This window comes from Tyto alba, unplaced genomic scaffold (genome assembly GCF_018691265.1).
Source record: "Tyto alba isolate M040663 unplaced genomic scaffold, T.alba_DEE_v4.0 Super-Scaffold_20000042, whole genome shotgun sequence".
Taxonomy (NCBI): Eukaryota; Metazoa; Chordata; class Aves; order Strigiformes; family Tytonidae; genus Tyto; species Tyto alba.
Window position 1 is genome coordinate 4,086,161 of NW_024881293.1, and position 14,095 is coordinate 4,100,255.

Genomic DNA, 14,095 nt, shown 5'->3' on the forward strand with positions numbered 1-14,095 from the left:
TTCACTCTCCCTTTTGCGTCTTTCCACTCGGTTTTCTTCACAACCTGTGGGGAGATTGATAGTGGGATTGTGATGTAGATGTTAGCAGTTCTGCTTGATTTATAGAGTTACTTAGGCTGAGTGAGGCCACTTAGGCTCGTCTGGATAGCAAACCTTTTAACTGGACTAAAAAAAAAAATAAATAAATAAGGCAAGGAGGAGAAACTGGATCAGAAAAGCTGATCCTGTTGGCTTTATATTATCTGAAAGAAAGACTGTGAAGACAGAAGGCTCCCAGGGAACAGCCTCTCTCAGCCTGGGGGGCAGCAAGACCCTGCTCACCGCATTAGGCTGGAGCTCTGAGAGCAGGTTTTCATGAGACCAAGAGGAGGAAACTGTTGAAGTGTCTCATCAAAGATCCTGCATTGACAGATGAACTAGAAAGTTGACTGCAAGACACAAGGGACTTTTGAGCTTCAAAAACTGTCCTGAATCAGTGCTTTTCCTCTGCTGTTACTTGAATTGCAGTAGCACCTAAAATTGCAAACAAGATACTGGGCCCACTAAACTAGGCAAGAAATCTTTGCCCAGATGGCTGACCATCTGAAGAGACCCAGCAGGTCAAGGGCAGAAGGGGAGCCTGCGTGATGTTACCTGCCCAAAAGAGACGGAGCAGGTCAGTAACAGAGCAGGGAGCAGAACCAGAGTTCCTGACTCCTGTTACTCACTTTTTTCCCTTTTCTTTCCCTTCTGCTCCCTTTGTTAATTCTGGAAGTTCCATGTGTTACTTGCATGCAGAAGGGGGGGCTCATTTCTTGTCCTTTGGAGGTTCAGAGTTTGTGGGCACAGAGTGGAACAAAGGGAAGGGCCGAGGCAAGGAGCTTTGTCTCAGCACTCGAGAGTGAGCAGCAGAGCCTTAGTGGCTCTCAGAGTAAGGAGGCTGGGGGGAGACAAGATCAAAGCACATTTAGGATCATTTTTGAGATCTGCTCAGGAAAAGGTTCAGACGTGCGTTACTAAAGGGCTGTGAAGAAGGATTAGTCCTGTCCTTGCTCGCAGTTGAACCAATTTCCCCACCGGCTGTGCCAAATGCCTGCGCAGAGCTGGTCGAGCGGCAGCGGCGCAGGTCAGCGGCAGGTGAGCAGGCAGTGCCGCAGAGGAGGCCGGCGCGGTGCAGGGCCGCTGCGGAGGCTGCCGCAGAACGGCCGGGCCGGGGAGAAGGGCCCCAAGTGGGGCCGGGGTGAGGAGGACAGGCTCCCCGCGGGCTGGGGCGGTGGTCCAGGTGAGGAGAAGGCTGATGCGGCAGCGCAGTGCTGAGTGTTACCCGGTGTCCGTCCTGCTCTGCTGCCTGCCAGCCGGGCTCTGCTCTCCGGCGGGGACTCTGCGGACTCCGGAGGACTTGGAGTTGCAGCCCATTGCACCATTGCAGCAGGAGCGGCTGTGCTAGGGCCAGCTCACTCCTAGTGTGAGGTCTGTGCTGCCTTTCTCTCCCTGGCCAGTGATATATGGCATAAATTAGGCCTCTGAAGGGGGATACTGCATCCTTAAGAAGAAATATGTCCTCATTTTTCTTAAACACCGTTTGCACTGAGTGAAATGTTTAGAAGGGACGCTGAGGGATAACTTTATTTCTTACTAGGGAGTTCAGAGCCGTTCAGTTAAACCCATAAAACACTGGGAGTAGGGAAGCTGACAGCCTGCCCGTGCATTAGAAAAGCCATTACTCATCTAGGGGAAATTCACCCCATGCTGAAGCCTTGCGTTACCAATGGGGTGGTCTAGGGGAGGACACAGGATCATCTCCCTCGGCCATCTAAGGGGTCAGTAGGATGCTCAGAGGTGGAAAAGACTCAGTAACAATCCAGCACAGTGACAGAGTGCTGATACGGAGACCTCAAGTCACTGAGTAAACACGGCTGGGATCAGTGTGCTGGGTTGGGTACTCATCCTCGTTCCTCCTCCTCTGCATGGGGAAACTAAGGCACAGAAAGCTGGGGAGACTGATGTTTACACCATGATTGGAAACCAGGCTGGAAGCCAGCACTCCTGGCTTTTAATCCTCAGTTTAAATCACTAAAACCAAATTCCCTTCCAGAGCAAGGAGTGAGTCAGGAGCCCTGACCCCCTGCTCCGTTTCTGCCGCAAGGCCATGTTCCCAGAGCAAGGTTGGGAGTTCTGGCTCCACCTTCATTGTTCCAACATTCAGCCCTTTCTTCCCAATGGGATTTAGAAAATCCACTGGAAGATGAAGGCAAGGTCCTGTTGGTGGTAATAATGGGAATTCCCATCCCGGGTGATAGTTGGGGGTGTGGTGGGCTGCGTTACAGGTGTGGCTGGGGGGGGCTTCTGCCCTGGCCCTGTCCCCTCGGTGGTGCAGGCTGCCGTCGCTCCCCCAGCGGCTGGCTGGCCGAGGGGACAGGGCCACAGGCGCCCAGCGTCACGGCAGACAAGGCATCGGCCACCAAGAGGGTGGTGACTTTCTATTTGATATTTTATTTTGGAGGCTTGACACCAAAAGATTTAATATTTGTTTGAAATGAGAAACAGTTCTCAAATGAATTTGGAGAGCCTGGGAATTAATGTCAATCCCCCCTCCCTTCCCTAAACACCCCTCCTCCCCGTCAGCTCAGCCCCCCCCTTTCAATTTCTGAAGCCTGCTGATTTGAATATTTATAAATATCAGTAAATTATTTATTGTAGCAATCTGCTGTGCCATTTCACCAATCGCCGTTAACACTTTAGGGCTCGCTTTTCAGGAGGACACAACTGGAGAAAGCGGGCACCTGGGGGCTGGGAGCTCCGGGGAGGGGGGTCCCATGCCAGGGCAAAGCCTGCGTGGCTGCGATGCTGGGAGGGGTTGCCTCTGCATGCAGCACGAGAAGAGATGGGGGTGTTTGCAGGAGAGGATGGGATGGGGACCTTCTGTGCTTAGTACTAGGGAACACTGCAAGGGGACACTGGGAGAGGATATGGCTTGGAAGGGAGGCTTGTATTAACGGGGGAGGGCAGCAAGGAGGATTGTGTGATGGCATGGGCTGTTTGCTGCAGCCTCCTTGCAGGCTTTGCCCTGCAGCGTGCAGGGACCTCGCTCTGGCTTGGAGCTCAGCACTAGCTCTTTGCCTGTAGTTTCTGTTCCCTTGAGGAGGAAATTTCTCTCAGTTTCTCCTGTCCCATTCCCTCCCTCCATAATTACACTTCTGCACTGAAAATACACACCATTCAGAGATGATGTGTTTATTTTCTTTTTGGGGCAAGTGGGGGCTCCAGCTGTTCTGCTGGAGAAGCCCTGGCAGCAGCACCAGAACAGTGCGGGGGACCAGCATCTCCAGAGCCCCGTCACTTCCCCCTCCTCTCAGGATGTCTTCTGTCCTTCACTGCCCAGTACTGGTTTCTGTACACTGCCCCCACTGTCACCAGAAAATTACAGCTTAACTCCACAGCTGAGAAGGTTGAGCAAAGTGAAGCAGGACAGACTCACTCAGGGAGCTGGTACGGGTCTCTGCCCCATCATGCCAGGGTTAAACCAGCTCTGGGAGCTGGAAATAGTAAAAAAAGTGGCCTCTTGTGCATCCGGAGATGCCAGTGTGGCAGGCAGGAGGTCAAGCAGTGCTGAATGGAGGCAGACTGCGCTCTGGCAAGTGCTGGCCACAGGGACCAGAAGAGAGTCCCCGGCTCTTCCTCTGTGGTTTGTGCATGGGGTGGGTGGGGAGAGCCCTCACAGCTATGGGAAAGCAGGGAGTGTAGCTGGCAGTGCTTCGGTAAGGACGCCCTGGCTGCTCACTTGATTTCTCCTCCCACGTCTTTGATTCTCCTTCTCCTCCCAGTGCTGAGCTGGAGCCTGTCAGGTCTGACTTTCGCACCGAGGGCTTTTCCCGGCTTCATGCAGACACGCACAGGCGGGATCCATGCTTGCAGGGCAGAGGAGGTTGTTAAAGAGCCTTTGTGAACTCCCCAAGGTCAGCCAGAAGAGACAACATCCACTAATCCAAGGTCATTTCCTGGGCTAAAAGCAATAAAATGTTTTATTGATAAACTGAAGAGGGGAAAATATACACACTAAATCCACGCTCACACATTGTGGGCCATGCCTGGGCTGTTGCTGCCTTTGCCCTGGCCCTGCCTGGGATAATGCACGAGTCGTGCTGGAGGGCAAATGTTTTCTTCAAGGGGCTGAGCATTTGGCTGCCTTCCCTGCCTCCTCCCGGCGTGTGGCTGGGCATCACCAGGGCATGTTCCCAATGCCCCAGTGGCCTTCTGCTGTGAAGGTTTGGCTCTGTCTTAGGGACTGCAGCTCAAGTGTGAAGAGGCTGCAGCAAGCAGCATCCTCACCCCCTACCCCAGCGAGCCGTGCCACCCTCCCTGTGTGGGGCTCCTGGGCAGAGTGGAGTCTCTCCAGTCAAGCTTGCACCACAGTGGTTAAAAAAGAAAAGGACTGTGCAGCATGTTGGCCCTCCTTCCCTCCCCCTCCCCGCCCCAAATAATGCTGTTAATAATTAATCGAATGAGAGCTTGCAGCTCCTGGAAAGCTGGCACTGGGACCTCCCTCTTGAACGGAGCTGCTCAGCTGGGCTTAAAACTCTTCAATAGGAATATGAAAGCTCCATCTGTTCGACGTACCCGGCCCTCTGAAGTGACAGCGTGCCGTCCCTCCCCAGCCAGCACCCCTCTCCCAGCAGCACAGGCCCTCCTGCCCCTCTTCTCCTGCCCCTCCTTGGCCGCTGCCCCAGCCAGCGGGGGTCCCCCCTGCACCCCCAGCTTTTCCCACACCAGTAAGCTCCTGCCACACAGCCAGCGCCCCTTCTCTTCCACCCATGCCAGCTGGTCCATCCAACTCCCACAGGCCCCATTTTCATATCCAGGTCTCTTTCTCCCCTCTACCAGGGTCCCTTTCTCCCTTCTCCCAGGCACGTGTTTTTTTATTGACCTCAAGCCAAAGCCAGATTTTGGCTCTCTTTTCCTTTCCCTGCAAAACCATAGTCTCTCTTTGCAGCGCCATTTGCCCCTTGGCTGGGATGCCCTATTTCTGACCACGCTACAAAGCCCTTGGTTCCTGCACATGGTGTGCTCCCCACCCAATCCCTCTCCTCTCTGGGGGGAGGCAGAGCTAAGCTGTGCCCACCTTGGCAGCACCCCACTGTGGAGTTTATGGGTGAGAAAGTGCTGCTTTGGGGTCTGCATGGAGGGAGAGAGCCTGGGGCTGTACACAGGGTGCTGGCAGCACACGGGGACTGGGGGGAAGGAGGAGTGGTGGGGGCAGCAACCGGGGCTTGTCGCAGCAAATTCAAGGGGTGACAAGGCAGCAAAATGACGAGGGGAGTTTTGTCCTCCTCCTTGCCAGGCCTGGTTGCGGCAAGCCATACCTTTTCTTCAAAGGGAGGTTTACTCTCAAGATGCCACAGGGCTGGGTGCGGAGTGGAGGGAGCTGGTGTCTCCTCGTAGGGTGTGGGGAGGGGGCAAGAGGAGTAAACTCCCGGTGGCATTGTTTTCAGAGGAAGTGCTCAGTGTAAATAGAGCATGTGGGAGAGTTTGTACTGGGCAAAGATGAAAAGTCCGTGTGACAGGCTCAGGTTATAAACGGCTTCCTCAGATTGATGTGAAATCAAAACATTTCTATTTAGATGAAGAAAACGAAGGGGGATGTTTACTTAGCATGGAATCTTTAAACAGTGTGATGGAGACGCAGGGTGATTTGGGGTGGGGAGCTCAGCCTGGGGGGAGGAAGCCTCTGCCTGGCTTTGGGGGTCCCTCCCTGCCTGACAGTCCCAACCTCGAGCAGATACGAGGGTCCTTCATTCAGCAGCTCAATTCCTCTCCCTCTGCCCAAGTGAATGAAATACGGATGTTCTGGTCCCCTCCAGGCTCATGGCCATCTCCTACATTTCTTTGTAAGAAGTGGTTCCCTTCTACTTTTGAAATTGAGAGTTTGAAAGAGGAGAACAGAAATGTTGATATAGGTATTGTCCCTCCCGTTCCATAGACAAAGAAATAAGGCAATGGAAAGATAAAATGATGTGTCCAGGCTTACGGAGAGTTGGTTGCAAGGTTGGCAGCAGAAGCTGGGAGTTCTGATTTCCTGCAGCCGTCGGTACATAGGTAGGATGGAGATACAGAAAAGTCTTGGTACTACAGGGCAAGTCCCATCTCGGGAAGGTTTCTGGGAGGGTTAGTTTTATAGACCAGGGAAAAGATACATTTTCAGAACTTGCTTTATTTTTAACTTAAACGTAGGAAAAGACTCTTAAAATGTTTAAGAGCAGCATGCTGTTCTCAAAAAAAAAAATCCCAAACACAAGGAGAAGGGACAGAAGAGATGCGGGGGGGGGAAGGGCAGGAGCTGGGGTGCAGAAGCTGGGGAGGCAGAAGGGCAAAACCAGGGTGTGTGAGATGGAAGGAGGCAGGAACAGGAATGGAAGACAAGTTGCAGACTCCCTGGAGTTGCTGCGTACGCGGCAAGTGCAGCCTCGGGAACGTCTGTTCCTCTCTTCCTTTGAATAAATATTTATATATTCATTTGCCGGCTGGTGCACGCACTTGGCTGCTCACCTCCAGACCAGAATAATGGGACCTGCCCTCACTGCAGAAAGGGGGAGGGCAGCGGGGATTTGGGCTGCCGCGTGTCTGCCTCCCAGTTATCTCCAGCTGCGAGCGGTGCTGATCTCACCAGTGAAGCAGGGCTGGGGATGGTGAGAACGTGGACGGGGAATCACCAGGCAGCGTTCGGGGGAGCGGCGCTGGTGATTCAGTGCTGACCCAGTGCCCCAGCCCTGGGCAGGCACTGCACCGCGCGGGAGGCACCGTCCTCCCCACCTGCAGCCGCGGAGGCTCCGCTGGCCCTTCGCCCGAGCATACAGGCGTGAGCTGTAGGTGTCCTGGCCAGGCTCCAGTTGGAGCTCACAGCAGCCTCCTGAGATTCCCTCTGTGGTACCAGTTGCGCCTAGGATCGGCCTTCACTTTTCTGCCCTAAATAGAGTGGGAATGTGATGGGAAGGGATGGTGCCAGCACACAGAGACTTTTGCAGTTTCATGGGCGTCTGCCTGTGCCCATCTGTATGCGTGAGGACTGTGTGCGTGTGTTGGGAGAATGTGTGAAAGGGAAATGCGTGGGGAAATGTATGGGAATGTATTTTGGGGAGATGGGACTTTTTAACCCGTACGTGTATGACTACGTTTATGGAGCGTGCCAGCGCATACACACAGCTCTTGAACAGCTATAATTTCTAGATGGGGAGGTATGTGTTTGGGGGCAACGTGTGCTTTCCCTTCATGAAAGCATGATTGCACGTAGGTGTTAGTGCCAGGGGGGGTGTGCATTTGGAAAGTGGAGGAGTACATTTTGCCTCCCTTTGTGTGGGGGGCTGATACATTTGTCGGGGGGTTATTTTTCTTGCAGTCCTTGACAGGGAAGCGTGTCTGAAGCTGTCAGGAGTTTACGCTAAGCAGCCACTCTCTGGCTCTTGGACAGCAGGTCTAAAGTTTCAGTCTGTTTGTATTGGGCTGTCATGTTATGGGATTAGGGGCTGTCACGATGGCTTCTGGATGCATTGTAGGGGGTCTGATTAATCTCACCGTGCTTCTGTGGAGCAGCACCTCTGTGCTGGTGACAGGGAGGTGTGGGCTGAGCTGCCATGAAGGACTCCTGTGCAGTGGAGGAACCCGTTCCCTCCATTCGAGGTCTGCAGACTGTTTGCTCGGTGTGATGGGCTCCTCTTTCACATAAAGCACAACAGAAAGTTCAGGAGCACACTGTGGAGGGACCTCCAGCAATGTGCCCACAGCAACTCCAATGGCATGTGTGTCCGGCAAGTATTTTATTGGGTGCTCTTCCTGAGCCCTGGGACGAAGAGCAGGGTCTGCCTCTGCACTGCGCTGGGGGAAGAGCCAGGCTCTGTGCACATTTCTTGCCTTGGGACCTTTAACCCTTCATAGTCTGGGTTTCTCTCTGAGGCACTATGAATAAAGAGGGAAATGAGACAATGCAGCTGCTTTAGAATCAGTTTCTTGCTTGTATTTGCAATTGAATCTTGTTAATTGTTGGTGCAATAATTATGCAAGTGACTCTGATAGGGACCATTTAGTTCAAGATTCTCCGTGACCTTGAAGTTAAGACCTTACCTTCTTCCTTTCTCCCCCCACTTTCTCTTACCCCTCCTTCACTAGCTGTCACATATGAATAAACTACATTAAAATAACAAACCCACACTAATTAGCTGATTGTGCTGGGAAGTGTGAGAGCAGAATTTCCTGTGTGTTCGGGAGCAAGCAAGCGAGGAGGCAAAAGGGCTGGATCAGCTGCTACCAACAAGGCGATTTTCTCCCATACGACTGCCACACACCAGTCTGGGGCTCCAGTGCACACACGTGCCAGGGCTCCTGTCCTCCATACTGGTTCTTTCCGTTGCATACTGGTTCTCTTCTCTGAGACTATGCGTAAACCCCATTAAGTGAATTCCTCACCATCCCAAGGGTTAGTCTTGGGAAGCTGTCCTGCCTGCTACAGGTGCGGTTACTGGCTGGTGTGGTTTTGGCAGCCAACACATCTGCAATGGAGCTGGGGACCTAAAAGCAAGTGGTGTTTCAGTCTGAAGGAGAGAGCAAGTCAGGCTTATTAACAGACTCCGTATCCTGCCTGAGCCAGGGGCAAAGGCTGGTCTGTACCACGTTCACCTGCCTGAGATTTTTGGGGCCTTCTGAGCCCAGTTCAGCCTCAGCATAAATACACGCCTCTCTCTTGAGGCCAGTGGCATCCCTTGGTACCAGCAGGTTCAGAGCGTGCCTCTTAGCGGGCTCTCCTGGCTGGGCTTTCACTCAGAGCTCAGGAAAGAGATGGCAGTCCCACCTTTCAGAGGATGACGCCGGCCATGCCTGAAGGCCCATTGGGTTGGGACCAGCCGTTTGCTGTTGGGCTTCAAGTTGTCTGATCCCACTAACGCCCCTCCTTGCTTCTTTCCCCTCTCTCTTTCCAGCTGAAAGAACTATATGCACTGACGCAGCCTCAGGAAAACCCACAATGGCTGCCAAGCGCAAAGGCGGCCTGAAGCTAAATGCCATCTGTGCCAAGCTGAGCCGTCAGGTCGTCTTTGACCACGGGGGAGCCGAACAGGCACGAGCAGACAAGGGGCCGCAGCGGGAGAGCAGCAACAAGGACCTGCCTCAGCCTGGGACCAAGGAGCTGGGGACAGAGTTTTCAGATGGACTCAGCCGCGTGCAGAAGATCGAGGAGGACAAAAGGAGGGAGGTGATTGAGAAGTGGGTGAACGGGGAATACAACGAGGAGCCCTTGCTGGGGCGAGCGGAAGGGAAGGAATGTAAGGGCGCCGAGAGCGCGGAGGTGCCCCCCGAAGGGGTTTACATGGTGCAGCCCAAGGGTTGCAGTGACGAGGAAGATAACGGGGACGAGGCGGACGCTCTGAGGGGCTCGCAGGATGGCAACTTCTTGGATGACAGGGATTCAGACGGGACGGCCTCAAAGGACGATGCCTACCGGTCCTCCAGTGGCGAGACAGGCTCCAAGTTGGGGGGAGGAACCACCTCAGGTAAGCTCTCTGCCCCTTCCACCTCCCCACACAGGGCAGCTTCACGGTCGTGTTTTCTGTGGGACAGACAAAGATGTTGCTGTGTGTCCATGCCAGATACTGTCTGCACCTGGCAGCCAAGGTGGAGGGCGAAAGCCCTAATTCCCTTGTACGGGCCTGACATTTTGCTCTGGTGACCCTTCTGACTTTGCCTCTGCTTCAGCCTCCCAAGAGGAGTGTTTTGTTGGGGTGGATGTGGCTGGATGGCTCTTTTCAGACCATAGATCCCTTGGTAGGGTAGATCTCCCCCCCCACGGTAGACTCCCTCACACCATTCACATGGAGATAGCCGTGGGGTGTGCTGGTTTCCTGGTCACGTATTTTCACACGGGGAGAGGGGGAAGCAAAAAGCAGAGAGTGCCCTTGTGGCAAATCCCAGGTGAATTCTGCAGCAAATTCAGAGGCAGGCTGGCTGCGGCAGTGCGTTGCATTGCGGGCAGGGTTGTGCAAACACCCTCGCGCCCACGTGTTGCATCTTAGTGATAATTAACCCCGAGGTCAGAGCCGACCACGGCAGCCCCGGCCTGGGAGCGGGAGGGGAGCTGAAAGACAGTAACTCCTGCTGCAGCCCTCAGAGGTGCTGATCCGCCTTTTCCCCTGAGTTTCTCGGGCCGGGCCGGGAGCTCGGAGGGCTTTTGGAGGGAGCCCGAGGTTCGGGGCGGCTCCGGGAAGAGGCGTCGGGGGGGGGGGGGGGGGGGCAGCTGCGGCGGCCCCCGGGGCCCTCAGCCCGCCCGGCCGCACCTGCGGAGGCGGGAGCCGGCCCCGCGGCTCTGGGAGGAGCGGCCGCCGCGGCGGGAGGTAGGAGGTGCCGGCGGCGGCTTTTCCCGGGGGAACGGGCTGGAGGGGACCCCGCGGGGGGGAGGCCGAGCCGGGGCAAGGCCGGGGTGTCTGCACGTCCCCCCTCGGGGCTGCGGTCCAGCGCTGCCTGTCTTCATCACTCAGCCCTGGTTGGCCTACCGGCACCCTTGCAGGGTGTCAAAGAGCCGGTATCAGAGCCGCCCATCACACTCCCTTTTTGCTGCCGTGTGTTCCCTCATCCCGGCGGAGGGGTTGGGGAGTTACCCTCGCTGCCGGTGGGGTAGCACACCCTGACTTCGGGCTCCTGAAGCTGCCGGTTCCAAATCTGTCTGTCCCCCACCGCTTCGCTCTTGGGATGCTGTGCAGTTGTAACATGTTTTACCTCAGGCTGTGTGGGCGTTTCTTTATTTTCAGATAGCTTCTAACCTTATTTTGGGGGTTCATTTAAAAGCTGACTTCAGCAAGAGATGTTGGGGAAAGCCCCAGATGAATTTATTTCTTTCTGATATCCAGGTTCCCCACAGATTGATTTTGGGGGGCGTACGAGTGCTAAGCCTCGGTAAAAGCTTCAGCTAAATTGAATTCTCTCCATTAGAGCAGAGAAGCTCGCTCCCTCCCCCCATTTGTCACTCAGCTGGGTTGGATCTGTAATTGAAAGATCTCCCCTTAATCTGCTCCACCTGCACGCACCCCTCCCCTGATCTCAGCACTTTGTGAATCCATCAAACTTTCCTCCTTTTGTGTGTGCGCATGTTTTCCTCCTCCTGTTAATAATGCAGCCGAAACTCATCTCCGTCTGTCCGTTCCCCTTCTGGAGAGGCACATTCTCTAGTCTTCACGAGTTCAGTGGCAGCGCACATAATTATGCATATAAGATATAAACAGAGCTGTTTAATTATCCTTCGCCACATCAGTGACAGAGTAATTAACAAACATTGCAAGATCAATGAGGAAAAGTGTGACCTTCAGTTTCCTTTGATAGGAAAGCCCTTGTCGTTCCCAGACACAAGGTGATTGTGCCTGGACTCTGTTTTTAGTTTGTTTTAATTCCTTTCCCCACCCCCCATTTGCAGCTTTTATTTGCTATGAAAACTAGGAGGGGAACTTAAATGTAAAAAATACGTTACCAAACTGGGCAAAACGAAAAGGAACTGAGGTTTCTCACTGGGGTAGGAGTTCTCAGTAAAATGCTTTTGTAGGTCTGTATTGTCAAAGGATTATGCAAAAATATATCAGCACTCATGGGGGGCTGAAGACTCGTTTATGTTTAAGGCAGGTAATGGTACATGCAGGGTCCAGTTTACATATACAGCCACATGGGATTTGACTTGCAAACAGACGTGCTGCCAGGTCTGGAGTGTCTGTTTCAAGAACCCGGTTGTAAATGTGGTTTGCAATGTTTCCCTGGAAAGCACAAACTGAAACATCTCTTCCTTTGGAAAGGACAAAGTTCTTTTCCTCTTCTGTCTTTTTCTGTCAGTGTTCCAGAAAATGGATTTTAAGCTGTTCATCACTGAGTCCTCTCAGACCTGGTATTTCCTGGGTGCAAGTTAAGTTTATTCCAGTGAGATCTGGAATTGCCTATACCAAAAAGGAGGGGTTTTTTTCCTGTGATCTAGGGGGGGTAGCAGGAGGCAGTCAGATCAAAGGAGGGGAACACAGATCTGCCCTCCCAGGCGCTGTGGCTTTGGGCAGGTCATCTCAGAAACCTGGTTTTGAAGTTTCTGAGCACCCATTGCTCCTCCTGAGGATGTGGAGGATACAGACCTGGCAGTGCTCAGCAGCATTTAAAACTGAGCTCATACTTCTTTGATCAGCTGAAAACTTGGGTGAGAAGCAGGGGCTGCACAGAAAAGCTGGGCTTTCTTGCTCACTGCGGAAAGTGATCCTAATTCTATGGGGCTGAGAAGGGTTCCTGTTCCCTGGAGTCCCGATGTGTACACACACAGCCTGCTTTATGGGACTTCAGCTACTGCTCATGTCCTTCACTAGCACCTCCTGTAGTCTAATGCCAAATCCCTGCCACCTTGGTGTCCTTCCAGGGCCAGTGAGGCTTGCTGTGCATCACGCAGAAGTTTGCAGAGACTCGGTCCGTGCTATTCAGTTCTCATGCTTTGAAACAAGATGGGGAACACACATGTATGGCATCCCTGTCTCTCTGAGGCATTGCTTGGAAACAAGGGACTGAGTCAGTGCTCAGTCTTCCCTTAGGTGCCTCTGTCTCTGGTGCAGCTAGGAAACATGTTCAGGAGTCGCAAATCTGGAGTCTGTCAGGAGATGGGTGTCAGAAGTTGATCTGGACATGCAGATATGTTTCTTCATTCATTCATGCACCCTCTCCTGCCCACAGACTGACCCCACAGTTCTCTACACACATTTATATATAGCATTTAGATTTCCCAGTACAGGGTCTGACAGAGATCCCTTTCCACAATCTCACTGACGCACGCGTACCCAGGGAGATTTTCCTATACAGTCCCGTGTTCTTTACTCTGCACGTTACTTGTATAGTGGGCTAAAGTAGTCACCAGGAGCTTTCCCCTGTACAAGCTTCGAAAGTTCTTTCTTTTCTTAGCCTGTTGGCGAAGTCTCTTAGAGAGGGTATATTGGACCTGTTTTCAGCAGGAGGGGTTTTCTCTTTGTAATTTTCTGGGGAGACTCCGTTTGGGAGAACATGCATGATGAGTGCCAGTTTCTTGCTCATTATTCTATGGACCCCAAGTCTACGTGTTTTCCCTCCCAAGCAGAATAAAGGACAGAGCCCTGGCTGGGATGTCCCATCCCCCAGTATCCAGACCTTGCACTCCATTTGGGCTGTTTTGCTTTTCCTTCCATATATAGTGTGCTGCTGCAGGCTATTTTTAGCCCCTTTTTTGCTAGCTTCGGATCCTTTGTGATACGATAGCTGCTCTGAGACACACAGATCTCTGCTCTTTAGCAATGCCCACAAATGGAGAGCAGTGGCAAGGGGAGAGGGAGCCCTTTTATTATCACATAGAAAAAGAGAGAAAAATGTGGTGCAGGGGAGGGGGAAGAAGACCCAGGGACAGTACTTCCTGTGGCTTCCAGGGCTGTGCACACAGGGATTTGTTTCCCAACTGCTGTCCTGCCTCACTTTGTCTGCGTGTGGGTATGAGGAGGGTTTTCTGTCAATTAGGTACTAGTAATTACTTCTTCACTGTTGTTTGAAAGTGTATGTGAAATGAGTTGGCTGGGTCTCATACCATCTTCGTGGTGAGACAGCTCCCTTCCATAAGGTGCCTTCAGCCTTTTGGTTAGGTGCCCGTGCAAATAAATGAAGGTTGTCTTGTCTTTAGGGGATGTGTTGGTGGACTCGTGCTGGGATGAGTGAAGGTGAGCTTGCTAGAGTAGTGGGAGCTGGCCAGGGTTTCATCTCAAATGTGGATGAGGAAAGGCTGAGTAGCACTGGCGAAACGGTTGATCAAGGAGTGTATTGCGATCATCTGGAACCAAATTTGAGCAAAGGAAAAGCAGAATGTAAGGTGTTTTTGGGGACGAGAGGATTAAATCCAGGGTAATGAAATCTGAACTCAAGCTTAGACTTTGAAAAGCTCAAAAAAAGGTGTGAAAACTCCCCCTTTCCTGTGGTCTTGGGTTTGGCGTCTAATTGTTTGCACCAATTGAGGTCTAGCCATATGGGTACCAAAGATGCTTTCCAAGACCCAAGTTTGCAGACGACAGAAGTTTAAAAAGGAGCTGGTCTCCTACAACATTTAATTTTCTCC

At 52.9% G+C, this 14,095-nt stretch overlaps 1 protein-coding gene across 1 annotated transcript in view; it reads left to right on the forward strand.

Moving 5' to 3' along the window:
• CASZ1 (castor zinc finger 1) overlaps positions 1-14,095 on the forward strand; it is a 97,753-nt gene that overhangs the window by 35,065 nt on the left and 48,593 nt on the right. The window contains 1 exon segment of the mRNA XM_042795137.1: positions 8,943-9,512. Coding sequence (XP_042651071.1) covers positions 8,943-9,512 — 570 coding nt within the window.